General features: G+C 48.1%; 1 protein-coding gene across 47 annotated transcripts in view; it reads left to right on the plus strand.

Annotated features, from left to right (window-relative positions):
* Positions 1-26,393, plus strand: part of NCOR2 (nuclear receptor corepressor 2) — a 397,818-nt gene that overhangs the window by 134,715 nt on the left and 236,710 nt on the right. For all 47 annotated transcript variants that reach the window (XM_037879169.2, XM_037879168.2, XM_037879164.2 and 44 more), the window contains one exon: positions 14,778-14,958. In XM_037879169.2, the coding sequence (XP_037735097.1) occupies positions 14,778-14,958 (181 nt within the window). The remainder of the gene's footprint in view (positions 1-14,777; positions 14,959-26,393) is intronic.

Consider the following 26,393-nt stretch of genomic DNA (forward strand, 5'->3'; position numbering starts at 1 on the left):
GAGGGAGGTTGCCTGCACTTTGCAGAATAGAGTAAGATTCAGATGGATCTTGATAAATTGGAGAACTAGACTATAGACAACAAAATGAAATTCAACAAAGACAAATGTAAGGTGCTACACTTAGAGAAGAAAAACCGAATGCACAAATACAGAATGGAGGATAACTGGCTTGGCAGCAGCACTGCTGAAAAGGATCTGGGAGTTGTGGTGGATCAGAACCTCAACATGAGTCAGCAATGTGACACTGTTGCAAAAAAAGCAAATGCAGTTTTGAGTTGCATTAACAGAGGCATAGCATGCAAATCACGGGAGGTGGTTGTATCGCTTTACTTGGCACTGGTTAGGGCTCAGCTGGAGAACTGTGTCCAGTTTGGTCACCAATGTGTAGAAAGGTTGGGGAGAAACTTGAAAGGCTCCAGAGGCAAGCAACAAAGATGATCAAAGGGATGGAATGCAAGCCATACTAGGAAAGGTGAAGGAACTGGGTATGTTTGGTTTGGAAAAGAGGAGATTGAGGGGGGACATGATTGCGATCTTCAAATACTTGAAAGGCTGCCATAAAGATGGAAGAAAAATTATTCTTGCTTGCCGCAGAGAGCAGGACAAGAGGTAGTGGGTTCAAACTACAGCACAGCAGATTTAGATTAAATTTCAGGGAAAACTTCCTAAGACCCATAGGACAATGGAACAGACTGCCTAGGGAAGTTGTGGAAGCTCCTTTGCTGGAGATTTTTAAAAAGGGACTGGATAGCCATCTGTCTTGGATGGTTTAGACACAACAAATGCTGCATCTTGGCCAGGGGAGGGGGGTTGGACTAGATGACCCTTGCGGTCCCTTCTTACCCTACGATTGTTTTCAGACTGTCAGCCACATGAATGCTTTGGAGTTGTACAGCATGTAATGTCAGTTCTGGATGCATCTAGACAGGCATTCCGTAAACAAAACCATATTTTAAAAACTGGTCCCCTCTCTCTTTCTGTCTGTTCCCCATAGTGCCCAAGGAGTTAACCTTATGAAAAGGTTGCATTTGCTAAGATGAAGCTGCAAATAAGAGAGAGCCCTGAGCCTAGGGAGGGTTGTGTTTTGGTGGCTCCTACAATGGGAGAGGGCAAAAGGACAGGACGGGCCAGGTCCTGCGAGATTTCTAGCTCCCACAGGGCTTCTGGCGTAGGCTTGATTTGGAGCCATGATAATAAGCATGTGCTCAGAGCCACTTCCTGTTCGCTGGTTTCCAGCAGTCAACTCATCCTCCCTCCCTATCTAGGTTTCTATAGGCAGTGCTCGTCACCGCTTTGGGGGTGGGAAGGAATTTCCCCCCATAACAGTAGAATGGGTCTTGCCTTTTGCGCCTTCCTCGCAGCGAAACCTAGGGGTTGGGTTTTGGGCAGCCGGAGGGCTGGGATTCTCCCCCTCCTGGGGGGCAGAGTGTGGACCTATGTTAGGTCGGCAGGTGCCCAGTGTGGGGACTTGCTGATTTAGGCTGCAGATCCAAAAAAGGATAATATAGTGGGTATCCCGAGGGCATCTCCTTATGAGATGGGGGCATCATGTCTAAGTCCTTAGGGGCAAATGCAAACCAGGACTGGGGCACTACCTGGGGGGACTGCCCTGCCAATGCATTTGATGATTTTGCTGGCTGGGGGTTGAGATCCCCTCTTGTCTCAACCCCCAAAAGGGAAGGGATGCTGGCAAGTGAGTGGAGGCCCCCAGAGACCCTCCCTGTGTGATGATTGGGAGCCCTCAAGAATTGGCAAAAGATCTGTGGGGTGTGAGTGACAGCTCTGGGCTGTCCCCCGATCGGCAGCTTTGGATGTGATTTGTCTAAGAAAGCTGTGGCCTGGTTCAAACCCATGTCACGGGTCCTTGCCTTCTTCCACTCCGTGAGCGCACCAGTGCTATTAAGCTCAGGAGGGACTTGAGCCCAGAGCTTGTGGATGTGGGGCCAGATTGTCAAAGGTACGTAGCGTGCCTAGTGATCTCTCCCTCCTCCCTCCCCCCGTGCCCCCCCCCCCCTGAAAAAAAAAGCCCCTGGGTGCCTAATTGCCATTCAAATCTATCAAACAATTGATTTCAGTGGGAGTTGGGTTTCTGGGCCCTTGTGAATATCCCACTAGGTACCGATCTGCATTGTTAGGTGCCTAAATACATTCAAAAATCAGGCCCATGAGACCAGGCTCCCCTCTCTTGTTGGTGTGAAGTTCTTCTCTAAAACAGTATCCCAGTGAAACCGCTGTAGACCTAACCCTTTGGGCACCTTGCTGCTGGATCCCAAGTTGTTTGGCGTGCTCATCTGGAGTGTCCTCTCCACTTGCCCGCCTGGAAGACTGCCTGGCTCCTGGAATCTGGTTGGAATGTTTATTAAAACAACCTTTTAGCTCGAGGCAGCTGCACATAATACAATAAACACATACACATTTTAAATAGAGACAACTCCCCAAAAGAGACACAGTTTAAAAGCACACACGAAAAACAAAAGATTAACCCTTCCCTGAAATCAATGGCACCTTTGAAATTGCCACCTCTAAAACGATACAGGAGGACCTCAGAGTTACAAACTGACCAGTTGACCCCATACCTCATTTGGAGCAGAAGTACACTGCCTGATTGTGTACTTCTGGTTCCAAATGAGGTGTGGGGTCAACTGGTCAGTTCGTAAGCCTGAGGTCCTACTGTATCGTTTCAGTTGTAAACTTGAAAGAACCACCCTAATGTTTTGTTCAGAGTTACGAACAACGTCCATTCCCAGGGTGTTCGTAACTCTGAGGTCTATTGTATATGAAAATAAGATTAAAATAATCTTTGGAGTCATTTTGATTCGAGAGAGCCTCTCTTTCACATTCTTTAATTACTAGGCGAGGTACTATAGTAAAAGGCAGAGAAATGTCCCTGTCGTCTTGCCCTCTGGCTGGAGCAAGGCAGGATGGTAGCCTGTATCTGACACCGTGAATAGTTCTGGTTTCCCTGGCACAGAAGCAAACCCCAGTGCTGCAGGGAGAGGAGCAGCTCAGGAATCCGGGCAGCTGAGTCCCCTGTGGCAGGTTCAAGCCAGGCGCATTTGAAAGCACTTTGGCTTTGTTCCGGTGTTCCGATTGATTGGCTGCAAGCGGAGGCAGCTGGCTCTCTGCACGCAGGGCTTTGAGGGCTGACAAACACAAATCATGTCTGTGAATCGGGGGCGGGAGGATGGGAAGCACAAAAGTGTGCTCTGTCTGAAAGGAAGAGTCTCATCCCGCCTTCCGTGGTGTAATACTCTGCCTGGCACACAGCAGCGGGAGGTGTGAGGTACTTGTTTATGGATTTCTAGGCTGTTGCGCTCTTCCCCCCTCCATCCCCCCCTTAGAATATAGAGAAAGGAAACAGCCTGTCTGGTTCTGGCTGCTGCGTCTGACGCGCTGTCAGAATCACTTTTCCCCCCCATGCCCTTAAATAAGTGCAAGCGAGTCTGGTACAAGTGGAAGGTGCCAGACTGACGGCCCTGGAGACTGAGGGCCTGTGTTTATTCGCAGAACAGATGCAGCCCAGGCGGACTGCCCTGCACTGCCTGGCCAGCGTGCTGAGCACCTGACCTGGAGCACCTCCAATTTCGCACCCATCCAACGCTGGCCGCTCTGGGACCGCCGGTTGGGGCAGTCGGATTGGTGCTGTTGATGCCGCTCCCCTGGAAAAGAGGTTGATGTAACTTACTTTACATAGCGGGAACGTGCTGTCTGGGATTCAGGAGACCAAGGTGCTGGTCGCTCTGGCCTGACGTTGTTACCTTGGCCAAGTCCCCCTCGCCTCTCCATGCTTTGTACACTGGTGACGCCACTGACCTACTCCACAGGAGTGTTGTAATGCTTGTAAAACCCACTGAGATCCCTTGGACGTGTGGAGCATCTTCCGCCTGGGATTGTTCTTGAAAAGGTTATGATTGGGGCCAAGGCAGTGTCTCTCTCTAACCTGTCAATTAGTCTAGCTTCGCTGCTGAGGCATGGCTTTAGGAGCTCCGTGGAATGGGAATAGGCTATTGAGCATTTCCTTGGGAGGATACCAGTTTGAAGCCAGCCCATGTTTACAGTGACAGAAAGCTGCGGCTGTTTCGGTGTCCTGGGGTGTGTGGGGAATGGGTTTGGGGTCAGTCCTTTCCCAGAGCACAGCGCAGTTGGGTGCCTGGATTTGTCAGTCGAAGCAGAGGGATTAGGGGTTGAGTGGGCTGTAGAGAGGGAATTCCCCTCTTGCTGCTGGAGGTGGTCATGGCAGGTCAGGGTTTTGGCCTGTTGGCAGGGCAGGGTTGGGGAGGTTTGCCCAGGGTGTAAGGCTGCTTCTGAAAGACACCAAAGATGGGAGGCTTGAAGTCATCGCGCAGAGCAGGGCGAGAGCAGCAGTCCAAGTTTCTCCGTGCTGCCTGACCCCTGTTCTAGTGTGCAGTTGTAGGGGAGCCATAGCTTCTCGCCTGGGGTGGCCAGCTGGTGCCAGATGCGGTGGTGGTGGTGGGCTGTTTGTGAGGTGGACACGGGGCACCCTGTTGAGAGAGGTTAGTTTGATACCAGTTGTGATGAAGAAGGGCTTGCAGGTATGGGTACTCATAAAGGGCAGGCAATAGACTGGGTGGTGGGACTGGAGCTGACTTTCACATGAACCTTTTGGAAGGGTTCCTGCAGACAAGTAGTGGTCAGCACTGCTCGGCCCCAGAGCATCTCTCCAGGGAGGCATCGTGCACTCTTTGGATCTCCACACAATTGGGGTGGCACTCGCAGGATTTCCCCTGCTGCATTAACAGGGGCTGGGCGAAAAGCTTTCTACAACACTTAATACATCCTGGAGCTGTCACCTTTCTGGCACTGTTCCCACTGGCTGCCATTGGGGGGAGGGGGGACACATTGTGCCTTCCTTTTGACCTTCCCTGCTTCCCATATGTGGCAGCCTGGATCTGCAGAGGTTGCTGCTTGGAGTAGCTGCTGACACTTCCCTTTGCACAAGCAGGGTAATACCCATAGGGAAGGGAACTTCTAGATCAAAACGCAGAGAAGGAACTATCCACGCACTTTGTGGATGGCTAAGAACTGGCAGCTCTCTTGTGATCCTGGCTTGAAGGAAGGAAGCCTTGAACCCTGTTGATGGCATTGCTTTGGGGAAGTCACCTCTGCATTTCATCTCCCTGATATGCTGCTTTCCCTGACAGTTTATTGATTGCAGGCTTTTTCTTGGAAGGAGCCGTAAGACTTCCCCTTAGCTTGTTCAGTTGACTGTGCCAGCTGGAACACAGGAGCTAAGAAAAGTATTTCAGGATTTACTGTTGGTACAAGTCGTACCGTGAATACTTGCAAAGGAATGTCCTGGCAAGATTACAGGGCTCAGCTTATTTATTTTTATTTTTTTTTTCCAATTTTTAATCTGCAGGAGAAATGAGAATAATTGGGTTGACTGTAGCATGGCAGGTGGTGTGTGTGTGTGTGAGAGAGAGACAGTTTTTAGTCAAATTTTCTTATTAACACAAGAAAATTTGGCTATATAATGGTTTCACTGGGAGAAATTGTAGCTGTAATGTACGGGACTCATGTTTATCTGTGGTAAAGTGAGTCGGTGTTTTCAGGGGAGGTAGATTGTATCACCAGTTTGTGAGCCATGCCCCTTCTTTGGAGTTTCTCCACTGAGCAGCAATTCACGTTTTAAAGAGTTCACCCAGCACTGATGGGCAGTACGCTCCCTTTGACGATAATGATTTTTAGGGTTTGTTAACCAGCTGCCAGGTTTCTGCGGCAGTCAGCAGTAGCCATGTGTGCTATAGAATGAGGGACAGCCTAATTACTGTGTTTATTGAATATGATTAATCCCCCTGACTGACCAGCCCAGGGAGTCGTGGGAGTTGGAAACGTGTGGAAAGCCGCCACAATATGTGGCTAAGGAAATAATGTGCAGTTTTTCCATCTTAATCGCTTTTGGGCCAAATGGCACCAAATGTTCCAGAATTAACAGTGCGATCGCTCTGATTTTATTTACACTGCTTAATTAAGGTCCTGTTTTTAAAGGTGACCCCCCTTTTTCAGCTGAAGGCTGTAATGCTGGCTTCACTATGCTCCATCCACAGCCCCTCATGTAGTTTTTTCACAACATTAAAATTACGTTCTTGGTCTGATTTTTTGTTTTGTTTTGTTAAAATTAATGTGGGAAAATAATGGATGAAAGCCACAGCTGGTAACATCTGGATATTGGTTCCCTATGTTAAGATCTGCTCCAACAAGCTTCTTCAATTCCCATTGAAGCTAGGTTGAGTTAAATTGCTCAGCACCTCAGAGGACCAGACCCTTCGAAGGAAGAGGTTTTCAATTTTTATTCTTTGTAAAACAGGCACAGGAACCTTACCTACTAGCCCTTGTTCTCCCAAGGCCTGGATTTAAATGAAGCTCAGGTCATGATGAAATGAACGTGGTAGTGGCAACTTCATAATTTACATATGTCTCCTTTGGCATGATGGGAGAAGATTGTTATGAGGAGAAGTCCTGGGCTTTGCATGACTGGAGCAGCGTGGCTTCCTCGCATTACTCTGCTTGGTTGATATTTTGCTTTCCTCAACACTGAGCTGTTCATATTTTGGAATGAAAACTAGAAATGTAGGGTTCTCATCATCATGAATTTCATCCCCTTGGGCAAACCCATTTGCATTGCCACTTTGTGACACGTAACTTCATTGTGATGCAGTGATGTTTGTATAAGTCACTTCATGATGCAGTTTCCCTGCAATGATGTGCTGACCCAGAGCTCTTTTCTGGGAGGGGAAAATAGTCTTGCAAGGTGTGTAACTTCCTTGGTGAAATTGGGAAGACTCGACAATCTTCAGGATAAATGGTGATTCTAGCACAAATGTGAACTAAGAATTATTTGCTCGCACTCCAAATTTTTAAGGTAGGGGTGGGCAAACTACGGCCCAGGGGCCATATCTGGCCCTCCAGCCGATTTAAACCGGCCTTCGAGCTCCCCCTGGGGAGCGGGGTCTGGGGCTTGTCCTGCTCCCGTGCTCCAGCCAGAGAGTGGGTTTGGAGGGCACTCCGCATGTATAAGTCAAGGCTCCTGGAAGCAGCAGCATGTCCCCACTCCGGCTCCTACGCTTAGGGGCAGGGGGCTGCACGTGCTGCCCCCGCCCCAAGCGCCACCCCCGCAGCTCCCATTGGCCGGGAACTGCGGATAATGGGAGCTGCACGGGCAGTGCCTGTGGACGGGTCAGTGCGCTGAGGTGCCTGGCCGCACCTCCACATAGGAGCCAGAGTGGGGACATGCCACTGCTTCCAGGAGATGCTTCAGGTAAGCGCTGCCTGGGGCCTACTCCCCTGACACCCTCCTGTGCCCCAACCCCCTGCCCCAGCCCGCAGCCCCCTCCCGCACCCTGAAATCCTCATTTCTGGCCCCACCCCAGAGCCCGCACCCCAGCCAGAGCCCTCACCCCCTCCTGCACCCCAACCCCAATTTTGTGAGCATTCATGGCTCGCCATACGCTTTTCATACCAAGATGCGGCCCTCGGGCCAAAATGTTTGCCCACCCCTGTTTTAAGGAGTTATGGAAAGAAGAGCTTTTGTGTTATCTGACAATCCCAGGACACGCACAGAGTACTTGTTCTCTTTCTATTGAGTTTGCCTGTGCTGTCCCATGTGGCAGTGTGTTAAAGTTTATGCTGGTTCAGGCAGTGTGCATGGAGCTCTTTTTTTTTTAGCAGAAGTTTTTAAATAAACCCAGTACTTTCATCTAAACTGAGATTGACGTGGTAAACGCAAGCTGAAATTTTTGTGCCAGGCTGCTGTGACAAAGCTACCTGCCCTCCGGTAGGACTTCCCACAGGTGGCATTATGAAGAACCACATATGCTAGCCTGGCCTGAGGCAGCCAAAATTCTGTGGAGATTTGGCAAAATCAAAGTTCAAGCAAGTGGTGAGCTGACTGTTCTGTACTTGCACGGTTCGTCATCGGAATCCTTCCTGCGCCATCAGATGACACTTAGGGCATGAACAAGGCTGCTCCATCCTTGTCTGTCCTGGGCCGCTTTGGGCATATCCTCTAAGTCCTTAACTGAGTAGTGTCTGGCAGAGGGACTCTTTCACTCAGTCCCTCTTGTGTGTTCCTTCAGCTGCGGGGTGGCACGCCTGCCGTGGCAGACAAGGCTTTGTTCTTAAAATGTGGCCCAGATAGTCCCTCCTCCTTTTCTGGATAGCTTTAGAGCAGGGGTGGCCAATCGGAGCCACATGCGGCTCTTCAGAAGTTAACGTGCGGCTCCTTTTACCGGCACCGACTCTGGGGCTGGAGCTACAGGCGCCAACTTTCCAATGTGCTGGGGGGTGCTCACTGCTCAACCCCTGGCTCTGCCAAAGGCCCTGCCCCACTCCACCCCTTCCCGCCCCCTCCCTTGAGCCTGCCCTGCCCTCACTCCTTCCCCCGCCCCCCAGAGCCTCCTGCATGCCACAAAACAGCTGATCGGACCGTGCAGGGACGGAGGGGGAGGCACTGATTGGTGGGGCTGCAAGTGGGCAGGAGGTGCTGGGAGTGGGGGAGGGAGCTGATGAGGGACTGCTGACCTATTACTGTGGCTCTATGGCAATGTACTTTGGTAAATTCTGGCTCCTTCTCAGGGTCAGGTTGCCACCCCTGCTTTAGCGATAAGGGGTTGTTGAACTCTGACAAATTTGGGCATTTGTTATAAATCCATTCCATTTAATAGCTAGTATTTTTCAAAGGAGTATTGACATCTGTCTGTAACTGGTGGATTTGGTGGAGTCTAATGAGTAATATGTTTAAATGTGATGTTTAATATAAGGAAGTATTTCTTCCTCCCGTGCACAACCTCTGAAACTTGTTGCCAGGGGATGTTGTGAAGGCCAACGGTATAACCGAGTTCAAAAAAGAATTCGATAAGTTCATGGAAGGTAGGTCTATCGATGGCTACTAGCCAAGATGGTCAGGGACGCAACCCCATGCTCTGGGTGTCCCTAAACCTCTGACAGAAGCTGCGACTGGCTGACGGGATGGATCGCTCAATAATGGCCTGTTCTATTCATTCTGCCTGAAGCATCTGGCACTGTCCATTGTTGGAAGACAGAGTATGGTCATTCTTATGTTCTAATTAAACACTTTTGTAACAGAAAAAAAAAACAGAAAAAAAACAGAAAACAGACGGTCTGCTAACCGTCGAAATCTTCTCAGCTGGGGAGAAACAAGCACCAAAAAAAAAAAAAAGGCCACCAGTTAATGCAAACCAGTTTCCAACCCGGGGGGCCTGTTGGTTGGCCTGGAAAAAGTATTCTAGAGACTTGTGCTGGCCTCTGGGGCTTTGTCTGCATTTGAGAGATGCAGTAGACTTGTGCCATTCTTGCTAAATCTGATTCTGCTCCCCCAGTGTGAACGGAATTGGGAGGAGCCCTCACATAGACTGGCTGCTGCTGACATTGTAAACAGTATGGATAAAATCCTGGCCTCATTGAAATCAGTGGGAGGTTTGCCATTGATTTTAGTGGAGCCAGAATTTCATGTTGTCGTACAAGCCTGCTTCAGTTTCCCCAGTGGAGAGCTTGGAGATTATGGTTAGGGACGTGAAACGGGACATGACAGGAGTAGGACTGTCACCATTTTCAATGACTCTAGGTCGCTTTGAAGAAAGTCTCATCGATTGGGAGCCCATGTGTAAAATGATGGTTCTGATACATATTTCAAAGAGAAACGGCTAAAGTTAACGGGTCCAGAGGATTACGTGCTTTGGAAATGGCACATCTTTCATATGATCCTCATTAATCTGTGTGCTGGGCACTTCCAGGCAGTACTTCCTGCCAGATCTCTAAAAAGGATGTTTTTTCACCAACGTCGGGGCTACAGACTGACTTTAAATGAAAACGACACTTCTAGCAACCTTACAGCACCAGTCCAGGATGCCGGTTCTCTTGTGTGTGTGTGTCTGTGTGTGCGCGTGCACGTATGAGAGAGAGAATTTTGTAGCACTTGCTTCCTGTTGTGCTGGTTTTGTGCTCAGTCCTTATGAATTTCAACCTCTCTCCTAGTCACAGGATTCTCTTTAGAGGTGCTCAGAGCACTAGGACATCTCTTGGGGTCTCCGACAAAGACCAGGCAGGCACCAAACTCAGAGCTAGGGGAATGTGCTGTGTGCACATATCAAAATCCCAGCTGGTGGGTTCCCTCTTTCCCCCCCCCCCCCCCCTTTTTTTTTTTTTTTGGCCTGCTGGCATTGAGAGTGTCCTTTTAAAGAGAACCCTTCCATTTAAATAGCGAGGAACTTCATTATTGCCAGAGAAGTGGTGATAACCGTCTGAAAAATATGTAACAGTGTTAAAGGTTTTGGCCTCATCCCACTTTTGGCCTTCCCCAGGGTTGGCAGCCCACTGGAGAACATGGTTATAAGACTTGAAGGAGAGCCCAAAAGGTTCAGTTGATTTGAGGAACAAAGTTATGAGCTTCTGGGAGACACTGAGGGCAGTTTTAGTTAATGCAAGAACTTTATTCATTATTATTTATTTATTTTTTACAGTTTGAAAAGTCCAAGCTCACCCCCTCCCTGGGATTTGACTTTGCTAACAAAGCAAATGAGAAGATAAAGTCAAGATCAGCTCAGGTCTTCCCTGGCCTCGCTGCTCCCAGGATTCCTTCTTGCTCAGCACACACCCTAGGTCGTGTCTCCCCCTAGAGGAAAACACGCTCAACTTCCTTTATGTCCAACTAATGAGACACCTGAGTCAGTGAAGCAACAAAACCCCTGTAACCCTTTCCTAGCCATTCCAGGCAAACATTGCAAGCCTGTTACAAATCCCCTTTTATAAATGATACAGACTTAAAGCAGCCATGAGTATAATATGGCAAAAAATTTATATGAAGGAGGGCATCTGCAACAATGCCTGACCCTGCAATGTGATGAGCACCCTCAGTACTCATTTGATTGCACTGGGAGTTGCTTAGTAATTTGCATGAAATCCTAACTGTTTATACTTTACTAATTCCAAGTGTCGGTTGCCAAAGATTAGCCTCTTGGTGTTTAGTTACTGGTTGTGCAATTGAACATGACATTAGAAACACTCTTTTCCTTTAGCGAAATGGAAATTTCTGGAGTGAAATGGCCAGGTGGGTACTATTTTGGAGAAAATGCAACCCTAACTAAAACAGAATGTAACTAAACTTTTTTTCTAGCTGGAGCTATTTTTACTCTAATGGCAATGCCGTTGCTCCGTAAAAGTCCATTGTAAAGATCTCGCTACAGGCGTGAATGTGGAGAGTGAAAGGTGTGAACGTTTCTAGCAATAGCATTTTGTTTCCAAACAAGAACGGCTGAAGGAATTGTATTGGGTAAAGTAATCTCAGGAACCGTTTGAAATTCTTCAGGATGAAAGTCAAGAGAAGTTCCAATGGTTGTGGAAATTGAAATAAAATAGCCGCCTAGAATGTAATAGTTGCTTGGCACAGTATCAGCCTGAGTCATGGTAGAGAATTGTGTTCTTAAAATTGCATTATTTTATCTTTAAAAAATGTCTCAGTGTAATGAATACGCCTGAAGCTAGGTTTGTGGGGGGGTTTTGTAAGTCCTAAGGCTTCAGGCCTGTCCCTTGGCAATTAGCAGCTTCTTGGTAATATATGCTTTAAGAAAATAGGAATCTGATTTTAATTACCTTTTGTGCACCAGAGTCTGGGTGTTGAATATGTCAACACCCTCTGTGCTCAGCAGTTGCTGTTTGTTATTTAGCATTAGAGCAGAAAATGAAATGTTGAACTGCAGCTGTGGGTCAACAGAATTTGCCCAGGGGACTGAGCAGAACAACAGGAAACTTGAGAGATGCCACAGGGTGTTTCAAGGCTGGCTAGAAGAGTGCTGTATCATTCCAGTGCAATGATCAGTATTTCAGAGGCTTACTTTGAAAAGTAGCTGCGTAAAGGGCAAATTTCCTCTCTGCTATACTTGGAGGCTTAAGTGGCAAAAATAATGCAAGTGTTGAACTGATCTTTATCCTCTTACCTCCTCAGCTGAGAGTGAACAAGCCACCTTTTATTCCTGTCTGTATATCAGCAGAATTGTTTACTGAACTCCAGCAGTTACCCCTGTGCCAAGCCCATGGCAGACAATGCAGGTAGTCACTGACAGCGTAGTTTGGCCTGCAGAACCTTTGTCGCTGGCGGTGATGTGCAAGAAGGAAAACTCCTGGCTTGATGCTTGGAATGCATGCTGAGTTTGCAAGCCCAGAAGTTGAGGGGTTGGGAGCTTCTTTAAAGCATAAACTAAACGCATTTGATCTGAAACCCATTGGTGCATTTACAGAAAACTTTCACATCAAATTGACTGAATGTGATCATTTTCAGGGAGGGCCCCTCCTCTCTCTAATTGCTTTGGGTCTGACCCAAAGCCTGGTGAGGTCCCCCCCCCACCTATTTTTCACCTTGCTTTTGTATCAATCAAATAACTTGTTTTATTGGGAAAATACATTACATTACATTACATGAGATATATGTATTATGATGATACATTAGTGTGTGTGTATATGCAAAGCTGCGTGTTGAAGTAAAGCTATATGTATTAGTCTAGAAGATACACACAATAAACAGACACGCCTGTAAACTCTGAAGTGCGTGCTCATCTGAATGTACTGATGAATCTCACGCCCACCACGTACCCATTTCAAGCTGTTAGCAGATAACGGTTTAAAGATTTAACACACCAAAATGGGAAGAAAATGGAAATCTGCATCAGATTATGGTTCAGAAAACAAGGAATTATTCAAAAGTTTAAAACAGAAACAAAAACAGGAGAAAAGGATTAAGTCAAGTGTGTGCACTACAAATGGTGTGGCCCAGTTATTAAATGTAAATATTTATAGGCTAATAGTTCTATGTCTACAACACTAAACTGTTTATTCAAATGAAAAGTTTTATTTGGGGATTAGAGATGTATTGTTTTCTTAAACTCAGAGGTGGCTGTTTTAGGTCTCTGGCAAACCACATTGAATTCCATTCATCAAAGCATTCGTCTACTGCAGGTTCTCAAACTTCATTGCACTGTGACCCCCTTCTGACAACAGAAATTACTACATGACCCCAGGAGCGGGGACCAAAGCCTGAGCCCCCCCAGTCCTGCAGCTCCAGACAGGAGGGTCAAAGTCAAAGCCTGAGCCCTACTGCCCCGGGCACAGGGGCCAAAGCTGAAGCCCCAGGGCTTCAGCCACAGGTGGCGGGGGCCCTGTAACTTGAGACCCACCACCCAGGGCTGAAGCCCGGGGGTTTTGGCCCCAGGCGGTGGGGCTTAGGCTTCAGTTTTGGCCCTGGGCCCCAGCAAGTCTAATGCCAGGTCTGGCGACCTCATTAAAAAAGGGATCATGACCTAAGTTCCCTGTAAGCGGCACGGATGCAGAGCTGCTTATTAAGCCCCACGAAGCGGCTCAGGGATGCAGCAGGGAGAGGCACCATCCCCGCCAGCCCCAGCATAGATCTGCCACGGCTGGGGGAGAGGAGCCCCTCCTTTGGCCTGGCCCTCCCCTCCCCTCCTGCCAAAGTGCTGACCTGCCACGGTGGGCAGAGGCGCCCCTCCCCGCCGGCCCCAGTGCAGACCTGCCCCCGGACCTGCCACGGCCGGGAAAGAGGAGCCCTACCAGAGCTGCTGTGGCTGGGGAGACACCTTTCTCCCAACCCCGAGCTACTGCAGCGAGAGAGGGCTGCGGGGAGTCCTTTCTCCCCACCCCAGAGCCTGCACTCCAACCCTCTGCCCCAGCCCTGAGCCCCCTCCTGCACCCGAAACTCCTCATCCCTGGCCCCACCCCAGAGCCCGCACCTCCTGCACCCCAGCTCTCTGCCCCAGCCTTGAGCCCCGTCCTGCTCCCCCAAACCTCTCAGCCCCACCCCAGAGCTCACAACCGCTCGCACCTGAACCCTCTGCCCCAGTCCTGAGCACCCTCCTGCACCCCAAACCCCTCATCCTCATCCCTGACCCCACCCCAGAGCCTGCACCTCCTGCTCCCCAACCCTCTGCCACAGACCTGCGCCCCCTCCTGCACCCTGAACCCCTCATCCCCCCGACACTGCAACCCTCTGCCCCAACCCTGAGCCGCCCCACACACTCCAAACCCCTTGGCCCGACCCCCACCACATGAATTTTGTTATGTGCACCAATATGAAGGTCACGTGTCACACATCACCTCCATATTGGTGCACATCACAAAATTCATTCCACACGTGGATGTAAAAAATTAGAGGGAACACTAGTCACGACCCACTTTGGGGTCCTGACCCAGGATTGGAGAACCGCTGATCTACTGAATACTTTTCCGCATCCTCCCGTCCACCAAAATAAACCCCAATATCTTCCCAGCAAAATTAAGTTTTTTTTCCCCACCAATTTTTACCTGTTTTTGTTGTTGTGGTAAAAAAACATTGATAAATTCCCAGGAAAAATTATATAAAATAAAAACTGAAAACAAAGGGCCCTACAGATAAACCACTGAGGGACAGAGAAATCAAGTGACTTGCCTAGGACTATACAAGAAGTCATTGGCAGAGTTGAGAAATGAATCCAGGTCGTCTGAATCCCCGTTTTGTGCTGTTACAACCAGTCCATTTTTTCCCTGGATAGCCTACCACGGTGGGAGTGTTGTGAGGCACAAAACTGAAGAGCACAGGTCTTTAGCTGCCTGGGAGGTGTAAATCAAGTTGAACACTTTATCCTCCCGCGATGGGGTACAACCCTTCAGGAATTCTTAATGTGGAAATGCAGGAGCCCTGTGTCTGCTAGAATGGCTGCTTGTGACTCTAAAATTGCCCCTCTCTTTCTTCCCAGGTCGCAGGAGTTACACCTGAGAGCCGAGCCCCACTCCTATCTCTCTGACATGAGTAAACAGTCGGAAATAGAGTTCATTGAAACAAAACGACCACGGCTAGACCTGCTGCAAGACCCGCTGATGCGGCACTCGCCTCTACTCAACCAAACTCAGCAGGGAGGGATGGAAGATCTCTCAAAGGTAAGGAAAAGAGCCACACACAGCCTTAGGACACTAAGCAGGTGCAGACCAAGTGTTATATGGCACCTGTGGGAATTGCATTTGCTTTACTGTCTGGCTCCTACAGGTTGCCTATGGGTAAGGTTAAGATTTTGTCACAGTTACTTTTAGTAAAAGCCAAGGACAGGTCATTGGCAATAAACAAAAATTCACGGATGCCCGTGACCTGTCCCTGGTTTTTACTAAAAATAACTGACAAAAGGGGCTGATGGGGAGATGAGTCTGAGACATAATCTTAGCCTTACGTATGGGGCCTGTAATTTTCTAGTTCCTTGAAGGCTCCATGCACCATTTGATGCCATACAGGTATAGCTTACAGCTCCTGTTGGCTCTAGCATTCTGGAAGATGTTGTCAAGTGCTAAACAGTGACCTGGATGCCCTGTTCTAGGGGGTGTAGGTTTTCATCGTAACTAGTAGAATACGCATGCGTTTACTAGGCTGTTAGACATTCTAGACGGTAGAGCAGCTTGCTGCTGCCCTTGAGCTGGCGTGGCGTTGGGAAGCCCTGCTCCTCTGGATATTGGTCCCTCTGATTTCATTTTACTTGATCTTTTTCTTTCATCCTGTCTGTCTATTTGCTAGCTGTGTGTGCAGTGTTCTGTGGTCGGCTGGCGGCTCTGTTCCCCTCATTAGAGTTGTACGTCCCTCACCGCGAACGTTTGAGTCATCTCGGTGAAGGAGAATGCGTTACACGCACTGAATGGTAGATTGAGCAGCCCTTTATAATCTTACACAATGAAGCCTCCCTCAGCCGAACCTCAGTTAACAAAATAACTCATTTATCTGAAATGGCAATGCCTCCCCATGTAATAACTGTGATTTAAAGATCCGCAGCTTAAGTGAACTCCTGCTTATTTGGATCAGTTTTGATGCTGCGTTTGGATAAACAGCATTTGACTTTCCCCTCAGTCTGAAATTCTGTCTGGATTCATGTCTCTCAGCGTCTGCAGGCAGATGGCATTAACCTGGTAGAGCTATAGCTCATTTTTATGGTGCATCTAATTTTGTCAGTGTGAGTTCTTTGGACTGTGAGCCCATTTGATTAATACAACTGGACCCAAGTTGCCATGAAAACGGATGGGTTGGGTATCCAAATCTGAGGCTAACGTGTGTGCATTTCACGCTAATTGCTTCCCCGCTTGGGAGTGCCAGAACATGGTGATTTTTCCTGGTCAAGTGGCATGAGCGACCATGGTTGCAAACCTTCAGTAATGGAGATGCCACCTACGAAGGAGAATGGCGTTGTTTGGCTTCCAAGGGAATCCCATCAAGCTGTCCTGAGCGGGAAAGACACATAGTTTCAACTAGCAGGGTGCAAAGCTGGGGAAAATGAGGGTGCTCAGGGATCCCAGAGGACTATTGTGGTGGACTTTCCTAGTGGTGGGGGAGAGGGTCTGGAATGAAGCTGATACGACAGGTGACAGGTGACAGATCCCAGTATGATTAGTGGTTTCAGAGTAGCAGCCGTGTTAGTCTGTATTGTCAAAAAGAACAGGAGGACTTGTGGCACCTTAGAGACTAACCCATTTATTTGAGCATAAGCTTTCATGGGCTACAGCCCACTTCATTGGATGCATGCAGTGGAAAATACAGTAGGACGATTGTATATACACTGAGAACATGAAACAATGGGTGTTACTATGTAGAACGAGAGTGATCAGTTAAGGTGAGCTATTACCAGCAGGAGAGGAAAAAAAACCTTTTGTAGTGAAATGACCCATCTAGATTATCACTACAAAAGGTTTTTTTTCCTCTCCTGCTGGTAATAGCTCACCTTACCTGATCACTCTCGCTATAGTGTGCATGGTAACACCCATTGTTTCATGTTCTCTGTGTATATACAATCGTCCTACTGTATTTTCCACTGAATGCATCCGATGAAGTGGGCTGTAGCCCATGAAAGCCTATGCTCAAATAAATTTTAGTCTCTAAGGTGCCACAAGGACTCCTGTTCTCTTTGAGTATAATTAGTGAGGCTCCATTGGAAAGGGGTAGGGCAGTCGACACTTAATGGCCAGTACTATGCTATCGGACTATGACACCTTCCCCACGTGAATCAGATCTCTTCCCTACAGTCTTGATAGTATTTTCCTTTGATATAACCCTTCCTGGGCACCCTAGCCCCTTGCATTCCACAGCCACTACTGTTCCAGAAAGTATCATCCAGGAGGAGGTACTGCGACCACCCCGGAGTTCTTCTTTCAACACCATTGGGATGGAGCCACATCTGGCAGCAGCTCTGCCCTGGAAAACATGTTCTGCTGACTGCTGGATTAGATATCTTGTGAGGGGGTGCAAAACAAAAGCCCCCTCTCGCTCCAAGGAATGTGGAGAAACTGACAAGCTTCTCTATCTACACGTGACTTCAGTCACCACTTGTGAAGGCCAAGACTATAATAGGGCTCCAAAAATAACTAGATAAGTCCCTGGAGGACAGGTCCGTCAATGGCTATTAGCCAGGATGGGCAGAGACTGTGTCCATAGCCTCTGTTTGCCAGAAGCTGGGAATAGGTGATAAGGGATGGATCACTGGATGATTATCTGTTCTGTTCGCTCCCTGTGCTACACCTGGCACTGGCCACTGTCGGAAGACAGGATACTGGGCTAGATGGACATTTGGTCTCGTTCTTATGATACATTTCTCACTGGAAAACATAAGCAAAGCCACTTGGAAGCCTTAGCCAATGAGTATAGGGAGAGCAGTTGTTTCTTGGTCTGTGACATGTATTATGGTCATTTTCTGGGAATGTGAAGTTTGTTAAAAAACAAAACAAAACAGAGCAGTGAGATTCAGTTCAGGAGAAATATGCTCCTACTGGAGGGATTTGAAATTTCAGAGTCTGTATTGAGAACAGGATCTGGTATTTCAAACTGGTGGGAATCTTAGTGAAGCCTGAAATCATCATTTGAAATTTCTTTGTTCCAGCACCCAGGAAATGGAATTAAGTGATCTCTCTTAGCCCAGTGCTATGGATTGCCGATTGTCCTCAGCTTCCACTGAAGTGGATGGGAAGTGAGGGCTTCCAGCATCTTTTAAAACCTAGCACTGGCGTGGTGCTAGAACCCTTCGTCCCAGAAGATGCATTGTATGTCTTCTCAGAGCCTTACAGACCAGGTTGGAAGGGACCTCCAGGTTTATCTCGTCCATTTGCCCCCATAATAGAACAAGGCTGTCTTCTACCCTAAACCAAGAAAGGCCACCTTTGGCACTCGCTGGTGTCAGTGTACATCTAAAATAACTATTAATTAGCCTTCATGGAGTTATTCTAATTCATTCTAATATAGGCACCCCATCTCGCTCTTCTAATTAAATTTCTTCACTCCTGGCAGAGTTACATTGGCTTCTGATCTAAAGTAAATCTTTACTAGCATGACCATCCTCTGCCTGGGTGTGTGGCTGAAGGGAGTACCTCTTCTACATGCTGGCCTGGGTTCTCTCCCTTTGCTGCCAGTGACTTCTTCATGAGTGACTGTGAAGATCATCCCTTCTGTGGATGCTGCCAGCTTTCCCATGTAGCACCTGTGACTTTGTGAAATGGCGCATTGTATGTGTGTCCTCGGGTCCTTGTTGCTAATGCCCACTTAGCACTATCCTTGCGGACACTTGGCCTTTGCTGTCACACTGCTTTTTTTAACATCACCTTAGTATTCACACTTATTCATCATACCCCTTGGTTCTTACAACTTTATCTTTGCTAGCTTTGCTCCCTCCTCCCCCACGTGTTTCATGTGCAGAGCCGGATGTCTCCGATGCTGTGTATTCACCAGACATGCAGGTGAAAGAGAACACGCCTTGAGCCTAGCGGAGGAGGAGATTTTCATGTACATGTATAGATATACATACGTAGGCAGTGTGGCTGAATGGCTAGAGCATTAGACTGGGAGTTGGGAGACCTGGGTGCTATTCCTAACTCTGCCTCTGATCCACTGGGTGACCTTGGGCAAGTCGCTTCCCCTCTCTGGCCTCAGTTTCCCCCATCTGTAAAATGGGGATAACAATACTGATATTCTTTGTGGAGTGCTTTGAGATCTGTGGATGACCTGTAGAAGAGCCAGGTGGTGCTGGTGGTATTATTGTATACATATTAAAAAAAAAACAAAAACAAAAAAACCCAACCCCTAACATAGACATCAAGATTTACCTTAATTGGCTGCATTGATGTAAAACTACCATTTGCCTCCCCGTCATTAGGATTTTACAAGACAATTAACTTGTTAGCCACCTCATTATAAAAGAACCTACCCTTTTACCAGTGGGGAGACAGCCTCGCTGTTCCATCACCCCCTGTGATGCAGCGAAAACGGACATCGCTGTCGAGTGGTAAATGCCAACTGTATAATGCTGCCCACTGTGTTTTCAGAGAACAAATGGAGATGAGCTGCAGTCAGTTCCCTGGTACGCCGAGTTTAGTGCATACCTGGTAACTATTGAATCGACTGACTAGTATCATTTCTGATGGTAATCTGGCAGCTGTTTACCCAGCCCAGGGAAGGAAGCAGCACTGTGCCCAAATCTTTTTAAAGCCATTGCTTCAGGGCACAATTTATTGTGAACACAAAATCAAGCAAATCAACTGACCAGACTCTCTCCAGAGGCTTTTCCCTTACTGCCTCAGCTAGGGGAAAAGAGGAGACCCTTCCCCTCTGCCCCGTGTCCCCTTCCTTTATATATCCCTTCCTCCTGACCATATGATAGGTGGGGATCTCTTAACCCTTTCCAGGCTGCTGCTGTCACACACGCAGTCAGGCAAATGAATATTTTTTGTTCTTTTCTCCCTCTTTAACTTCCCCACTGGTTTGCGGTTCACTCTGGCGGGAGAGAACTTTCCTGCAGTTTGCATTGTGTTCCCTGGCTGCTGCAATGTGTGATTACCAGGGCCAGATTGGCTTTGGTTTTCCTTTAGGAATTGGAGTGACCCTGCTCTCTGTACTCGAGGGTGCCAGTGTGGATTGAGCCTATCTCAGCAAGGATATTGACTGAAGCTGGCAGAGAGCGTGCCTGAATGGTGGTAGGCACAATTTATGTTTTTAATCATCACAGGCTTGGACGTGGGATTCACTGGAAAAGCTGTCCTGATGTTCCTTACCTGATGTGCCCATGAGAGAGAGATGCTAGCCTGTTTCCCAAGACCTCTGGGGTTTTTTGGTTACTTATTTCAAGGAGAGTAGTGCAAACTGCATAGCTATTAAATTACAACAGAGAAGAGCAACAGAGACCACCCCAGAGTAGACCAGTGGTGTCTCTACCAGGGTATCCTGTCTCTGCCAGTGCAAGAGGAAACCAAAAGCCTCCGTTACATACCCCGCACATTGTAATTTCATCCCATGGGCAGAGCGTAAGCAGTGTCTCTGGGCAAGCTAGGTGTCTATTTCTAAGCTTCCAGCGCTTCCTAGGCGTGGGCCCTCTCTAGCGTCGGAGTATGAAGTGCCATTCTAGGAGACACAGGTGATTCGGAAGCAGCATGGCAGGGATGCAGTGTCAGTGGAGTTCAGTTACGTCTCTTCATTGTGGTTGGGAGCACAGATCCAAAACCGTTGGAAGATGAACTCCTGGAACCTCTGTCTCCGTTGTTTTAGAACATTATACTCCATCTTGCCCTTCCCTCTCCCCTTCATCTCTTCTCATTCCTACCCTACGGCTACTTGTTCCTTTGCCTTTTCTGCAACTGCTTTTCTACCTTTGTGCGTGGTGTGCTGCTTTTCATACACAGCTTGACTTGGTAGCGCTCCATACTAAATCCGATCACGGAAAGCTCCCACAAAGGCTGGCCAGATGCATTCCCCATCACTCCAGGAGTTGGCTAGCCTTTTGTTAGCTCATTGAATGACTTTGGGGGAGGCAGTGTTATCTAGTGGGAAGAGCACTGAACTGGGATTTAGGAGACCTGCTTCCTATCCCCAGCTCTGCCATTGGCCTTCTGGGTGACCTTGGGCAAATCACATCACCTCTCTGTACCTCAGTTTCTCCATCTGTAAACTGGAGATAATACTGGCCCCTCCTTTGGGATCTAGTGAAGAAAAACGTTACAGAAGAGCTGGGTGGCTTATTTATTTATTTATTTATTAATATTACTCAGATGCTCCCTTGGAATTGTGACTTCCATTGTTGGCTAGTTCTTTTATTGCTTGTCTTTGTACATAAAACGTCTTTGCTTCAGACCAGTAACTCCTAGAATATTCCTGGGGGGGGAATTATGAAAAGATGGTGGCACGCAGGCTAAGCCATAGATTTGGCAGAACCAAAGTGTTCAGAACTATGGATGTTTTGGTTTGATGTAGCTTTAAAAAAAAAAAAAAATTCTATGACCAAACTAACCCTTTAAAAATAAACTTGTAATGACACATTCAGGCGAACGATTGACTTGCCAAGTTTCACCCTGACTGCACGTTCCCGAGACCAGGTCACAATGAATTCCTGGAAAACAGGGTTTATAATGGCAAAGACAGTAGCCCATTAACTAATGCTTTGAATGCAGCCCTGCAAGGGATTAAAGACCTCTTCTAAGGCATTCAGTAGTCCTGTTTCCTGTGTTTTCCTATTCATTTCTCTTCCATTGTGCGGTGGCTTGGCAGTGCCACTCCAAGCTAGACTTCCTCAAACAAATCTCTCCCTTCCTCTGTGAGAGGCGGCCATGGGTTTAGAAAGTAACTGAGTGGAGAAATTGAAGGTGAGTGACCCCTACAGGCTCAGCTGTCCGTAAATCTCAAACTCCAGTGACCTCTCACCCACTAAAGGCTCGCCCACGCTATGGCCCAGCTTGAAATTCAGGTGAGATGTCAGGAGCGTGGTTGGGACTTGTATGCAGGGCAGTCCGCAGCTTGCCCTGAATTTGCTAATGCAGCTAGTTGGAATGGTTAGCTGGTAAACTACCAGCTGTGTGTTCTGTTCTGTTTTTTTTTTTTTTTTTTTTTCATGGCTTTGTTATGGGAACGTTCATCTGTTTCTGGGATTAACCTCTCAGAGTTTCCAGTGGGCTGGGTCTCACCATTATTAATGAAACTGGCTGGAACTTGTGTTGACCTTGGCAGAGGCCCCAGTTGGCTAGGGGATGACTGGCAGAAGCATAATCCCTAATTGAGTAATCCAGCCCAAGGGGGGTGGGGACGCAGCAGCTCTTTGAACTCGGAAAGCTGTGGCATTCAGGCAGGATGCGTAGGAGGAGCGGGGCATTCAGAAACTAGCTGAGCCCCACGGCCTGCCTTTGAGTTCATGAGGAAAAGTGAGGTGACACCCCTGCTCCATCCACTTGTTGGTAAGGGGTCCAGGTTGTGGGAATGGCCCTAGAAAGCCACGATTGGAGAGAGCTGCATTAAAACCCAAGGCCCTCTGCTGATTTATTACTTTTGAACAACGGTGCAAAACGGCTGAGTAATAAAACAAATCTGATAACAGGAGCTGCCACCAAAGTGCCTTTCTGTAGCCACTGGGCTTGTGACTTGTATCCAGAGCCTCCGCTTGCTTCCGACTTCCCCTCTGCAGATTTCGTTTAGACCACGTAGATCCAAGCTTAGTGACTGGGGCTGCTTTTAATGAGGCCGTGGTCACTGTGGTACCGCCTGGCTTATGCGTACCGTCCTTTAGTTCAGGACAGGTAATGGCAGCCATCGACCGAAGGCATTGCGTCTCTGCCTGTGATCAGGTCAGATACTGCATGCTAAGTGGGGGTCCTACCAGGACACCGGTGGGATGGGAGACCTGCAGGAAGTCCCCAGGCTGCTGCGGGTATTGGGGAGTCAGCAAGTGACGTTTCTCCACCCGAGCACATGCTGTGGCACTAGGCGGCACTGTCCTGGGGCGTGGTTTTACTGAACCCGTGAAAGGCCGGCTACTTACAGCGTCCTGCCCTGAAGGTTTTGTAGGCAAGGAGGAGTAGAAGTCCTGTTTCCAGAGCTGTCTCTTGGTGTATGTACTTGGTGTATAGTTGGGCCTTAAAAAGCAAGATACCTCTATTCACATCAGTTTAATCCAGCAAGTGGCATCAGGGCATGCAGTTCAGCAGATGTAGGAGGGTTCTGTAGCATGCAACATATTCATCCATCTGCCTGGCTTTTGCTTGGGCTGTTTACTTGTGTGCTTAAAAACCTGATTATAAAAATGATTCGCTCTTGGGTGGGAGAGCTGATGGTGGAGGAAGGATTTGAGATGATTCAAAATGATTTCTGGGAAGATGAATGGCTTGTTGGCTTTCTGTCTCATTCCAGACATATTTAAAAGCTGAAATGTTTGCATTGCTCGCGTTTTTGTACTGCAAACACTGCGGGCTAGCTTGTCTTCTCTCCTTTCTTCTTTTTTCCTCCTCCTGGATGGATTAATTTTTGCAATCCAAACACGTGTGTTGGTGCAGTGGTTTTGGCTGCTTGTGGCCTGCTACATATTTCATCCTTCACCCGCTTTTACATGAGCTGACCTGACTCTACGTGGGCGGGGGGGGGGCTTGCTGTGGTTGTGGAAACTCTCCATTAACTTGCATGGACAGGAATTGTTTCAGCCACCACCACAAAGCAATTATTGTGGGTCAGATGCATAGGCTCATTTGTCAGTAGCATACACTGTGCAAAAATGGGAGAGAGAAAGTCAAAAAAGAATATTGTGTCCGATTCAGACTGTAGCGAGGCAGCATGTAAATACCTGAGATGGAACTTGCCAAGGACACTGGGGTTAGCACCCTGGCATGGCAAAAAGTGCTATCCATGGTCTTTAATGACTACACATAATCAGGACTTTGGTTTAACCTGTCATCCAAAAGACAGCCCTGTCAAGAGAGCCGTGAATCATGTCAAGTGGGGTTAAAGATGCCAACGCAATGAGAAACTCCAGCAGGGAATTATTCACCTGGAAATTCGTGCCTGGAATACAGGTTTTTATTTCTCACTTCCTTCTGCTCATTTATGGTGATTGACGCTGAAAACAACCATTTAAATTGCCTTTCAAACCATAACTGTGGAAAAGAGATGTGTTAAGGTTGGCTGCTTTTTGGGAACCAGCCTCATCGTTTACATAATTAGACCTTTCTGTTCTGTTCTGTTCTGTTCAATCAATATTACAAGGTTTGTATAGTGTGACATCTCACCTAATCCGCTTTGGGTGAAAGAAAACCCTTTTAACTTCATACGCTGTGCCTCTGTAATTGGAAGAAATATTGCTAGATTTCCTGCTTCTGAAGGGAAACGTTACAAGCAGTGTGCGTTGCAGATACGTGTGTGATTTTATCTATGTGGATGTATGGGAGCTACAAGGCTTTTGAAATCTGCTGGCTCCTTAATGGTGAGCTAAATCTTAAGCACTGTTGTGATTGCCGAAATTCTCATACCCCAAATTGGTTTGGGCTGGGTTACTAGTTGGATGGGGATCTTCCAGGGAAGACCCAGGAATGCTGGTGGTGGCTAGAGACAAACAAGGTGGTTTTTTTTTTTTTCTTCCCAAAACAAAAAAAAAAACCTTACGAACATCTTGAACGTTTGGCAATTTAAATTTCGTTTTGAAATGAAATGTTGAATGGTTTGTTTAGAAAATGTAAAAACCTTTCCAATTCCTGCCCCCCCGGGCGCCCGCCCCCCCCCCCCCCCCCCCCCCCAATCTTTTTCTGGCTGAAACCATTTGCCGCATTCAACCTGGTTTTTGGCTTCCGATTTCTGAAATTCCTTTTCCCCCCCCCCCCCCCCCCCGAGCTCTGTGAGTGACTCAGGAGGTGGTTTTATTCCCCGAGTGCCAGTAAGGACCCAGCAGAGTGTTGGGGGGAGGGGGTACTTTCACTGCTAACCCTGCTGATTTGCAGTGCAATCTATTTTTTTAAAACGAAAAGGTTCTTTGCATTTATGGTCATTAACAACCAAGAAGTGCACATGGCGTCATTTTGCAAGAAAAAACACGTTTGTCCGAGTGCAATGAGGGCAGGGACATTTTACCACCTTCAACCCCTCCAGAAGTTTCACAGTCCTCTGGCACGCTCCATGTCTCCTGGGCGCTTATGTGGGGTTTCTTTGTGCTCCACCGTATTAACGTATGGAATGCTGCTGCAGGTCAGTGATGGGGGAAGTGATCCCTTCCCCTATACAGAGTATGGTTAGTAAGGGCCATGCAGCAGCGTGAGCTCATTTGGAATTCTCTTTCCCGTGCACATGCGTCTAGTGATAGACAGCCACCACCTGGACACCTTTCCCTCCCCTCTTGGCCTCTTTGTTCTGTCTTTGTGCTGGGGCGGGGCCCCCTTTTGGGTTTGTACAGCGCCTAGCGCACTGTGGGCGTTACTGGAAATGAATAACGCACGCCGGTGACACCGTACTGCGTCCACACTTGTTACTGTGCAGCGTTTGTGCGCGTGTCCCGAAAGAAGTCAGTGTTTGTTGTGACTCAGGCTGGATGCATTTTTGCCCACTGTGCTGGCCTGTGTATTCCACACTGAATCCTTCTGTCGTAACAGCTGGGAAATAGCAGAGGGGACCCGGTAATTGTCGGTGCTGTTCGCTTACTCTAGTTGAGGAAAGGAAAGACCGCGCTGGGTTTAGCAGAGAATGGCAGCTGTCCTCTGCACATTCATATTTAATGCAGTAACATCCCTTGCTGAAGCTTTGTGACTTCACCTCATAGCCCTTCATAGCGGTTTGTCTCCTAACAACACCCCAAGCGACAACAACAAAAGAGGGGCTCCCTGGTGCCACAGGCCCAGTTGAATAATACTCAGAAATACTCCATGCTTTGCTTTTTGGACCCAAGTCTGCTTGTTTAACGTGGAAGCTGTTTGATTATTTTTTTAGCCAGAGAATGAACGTTGCCTTGTTCTGTGATCAAATGCTTTGCCGGCTGAGAGGGCATAGGGAGGGGGGAATCGGAGGCTAATGGACACTGCTGGAATGCTGCTACGTGCTGTGTGAGGGTTGTTTGAGGACAAGCTGACGAACCTTTCGCTCGTTCAGTCGCTGGCTAAAGACCTAACGCTAGCTCTCAGCACCTGTTTTCCAAGAGAGGAGTCAGAGTGACAATCTAGGGGTCTCTCCCGGGGTTCAGGGCTGAGGCTGGAACCAGCCTTGTGATTTGATGATCCCCCAAACAAAAATAGGGGATGGGATTGGGGCAAGTGAGGAAGGAATCAGGCCCTGTTTCTGCTGGCAGAAGGGAAGGAGAGGTCTGGGGTGGAGGAGGTTCCTCCATCTACCATCCTACGGACAGAGGGGGCAGGAGGGTCAGTTGTGGGGTGCCGAAGGAATGGGGTCCGAAGCACTGATTGCTTTAGCAGTAGTTAAGGCTGGTCCAGGTCCTGTCAGAGGTGCTGTCCTGCTGACCTGTTCAACCTAATGGCCTTCTGACCTCCTCTTGTGGCCTGTCCATGTGGGAGTTAAAGATCCCAGGGGCAAAAACCCAGTTCTGCTCTGTACAGGTTCTTATACCAGGCTCATC

The sequence above is a fragment of the Chelonia mydas genome, chromosome 15 (assembly GCF_015237465.2).
Source record: "Chelonia mydas isolate rCheMyd1 chromosome 15, rCheMyd1.pri.v2, whole genome shotgun sequence".
In the NCBI taxonomy this organism is placed as follows: Eukaryota; Metazoa; Chordata; order Testudines; family Cheloniidae; genus Chelonia; species Chelonia mydas.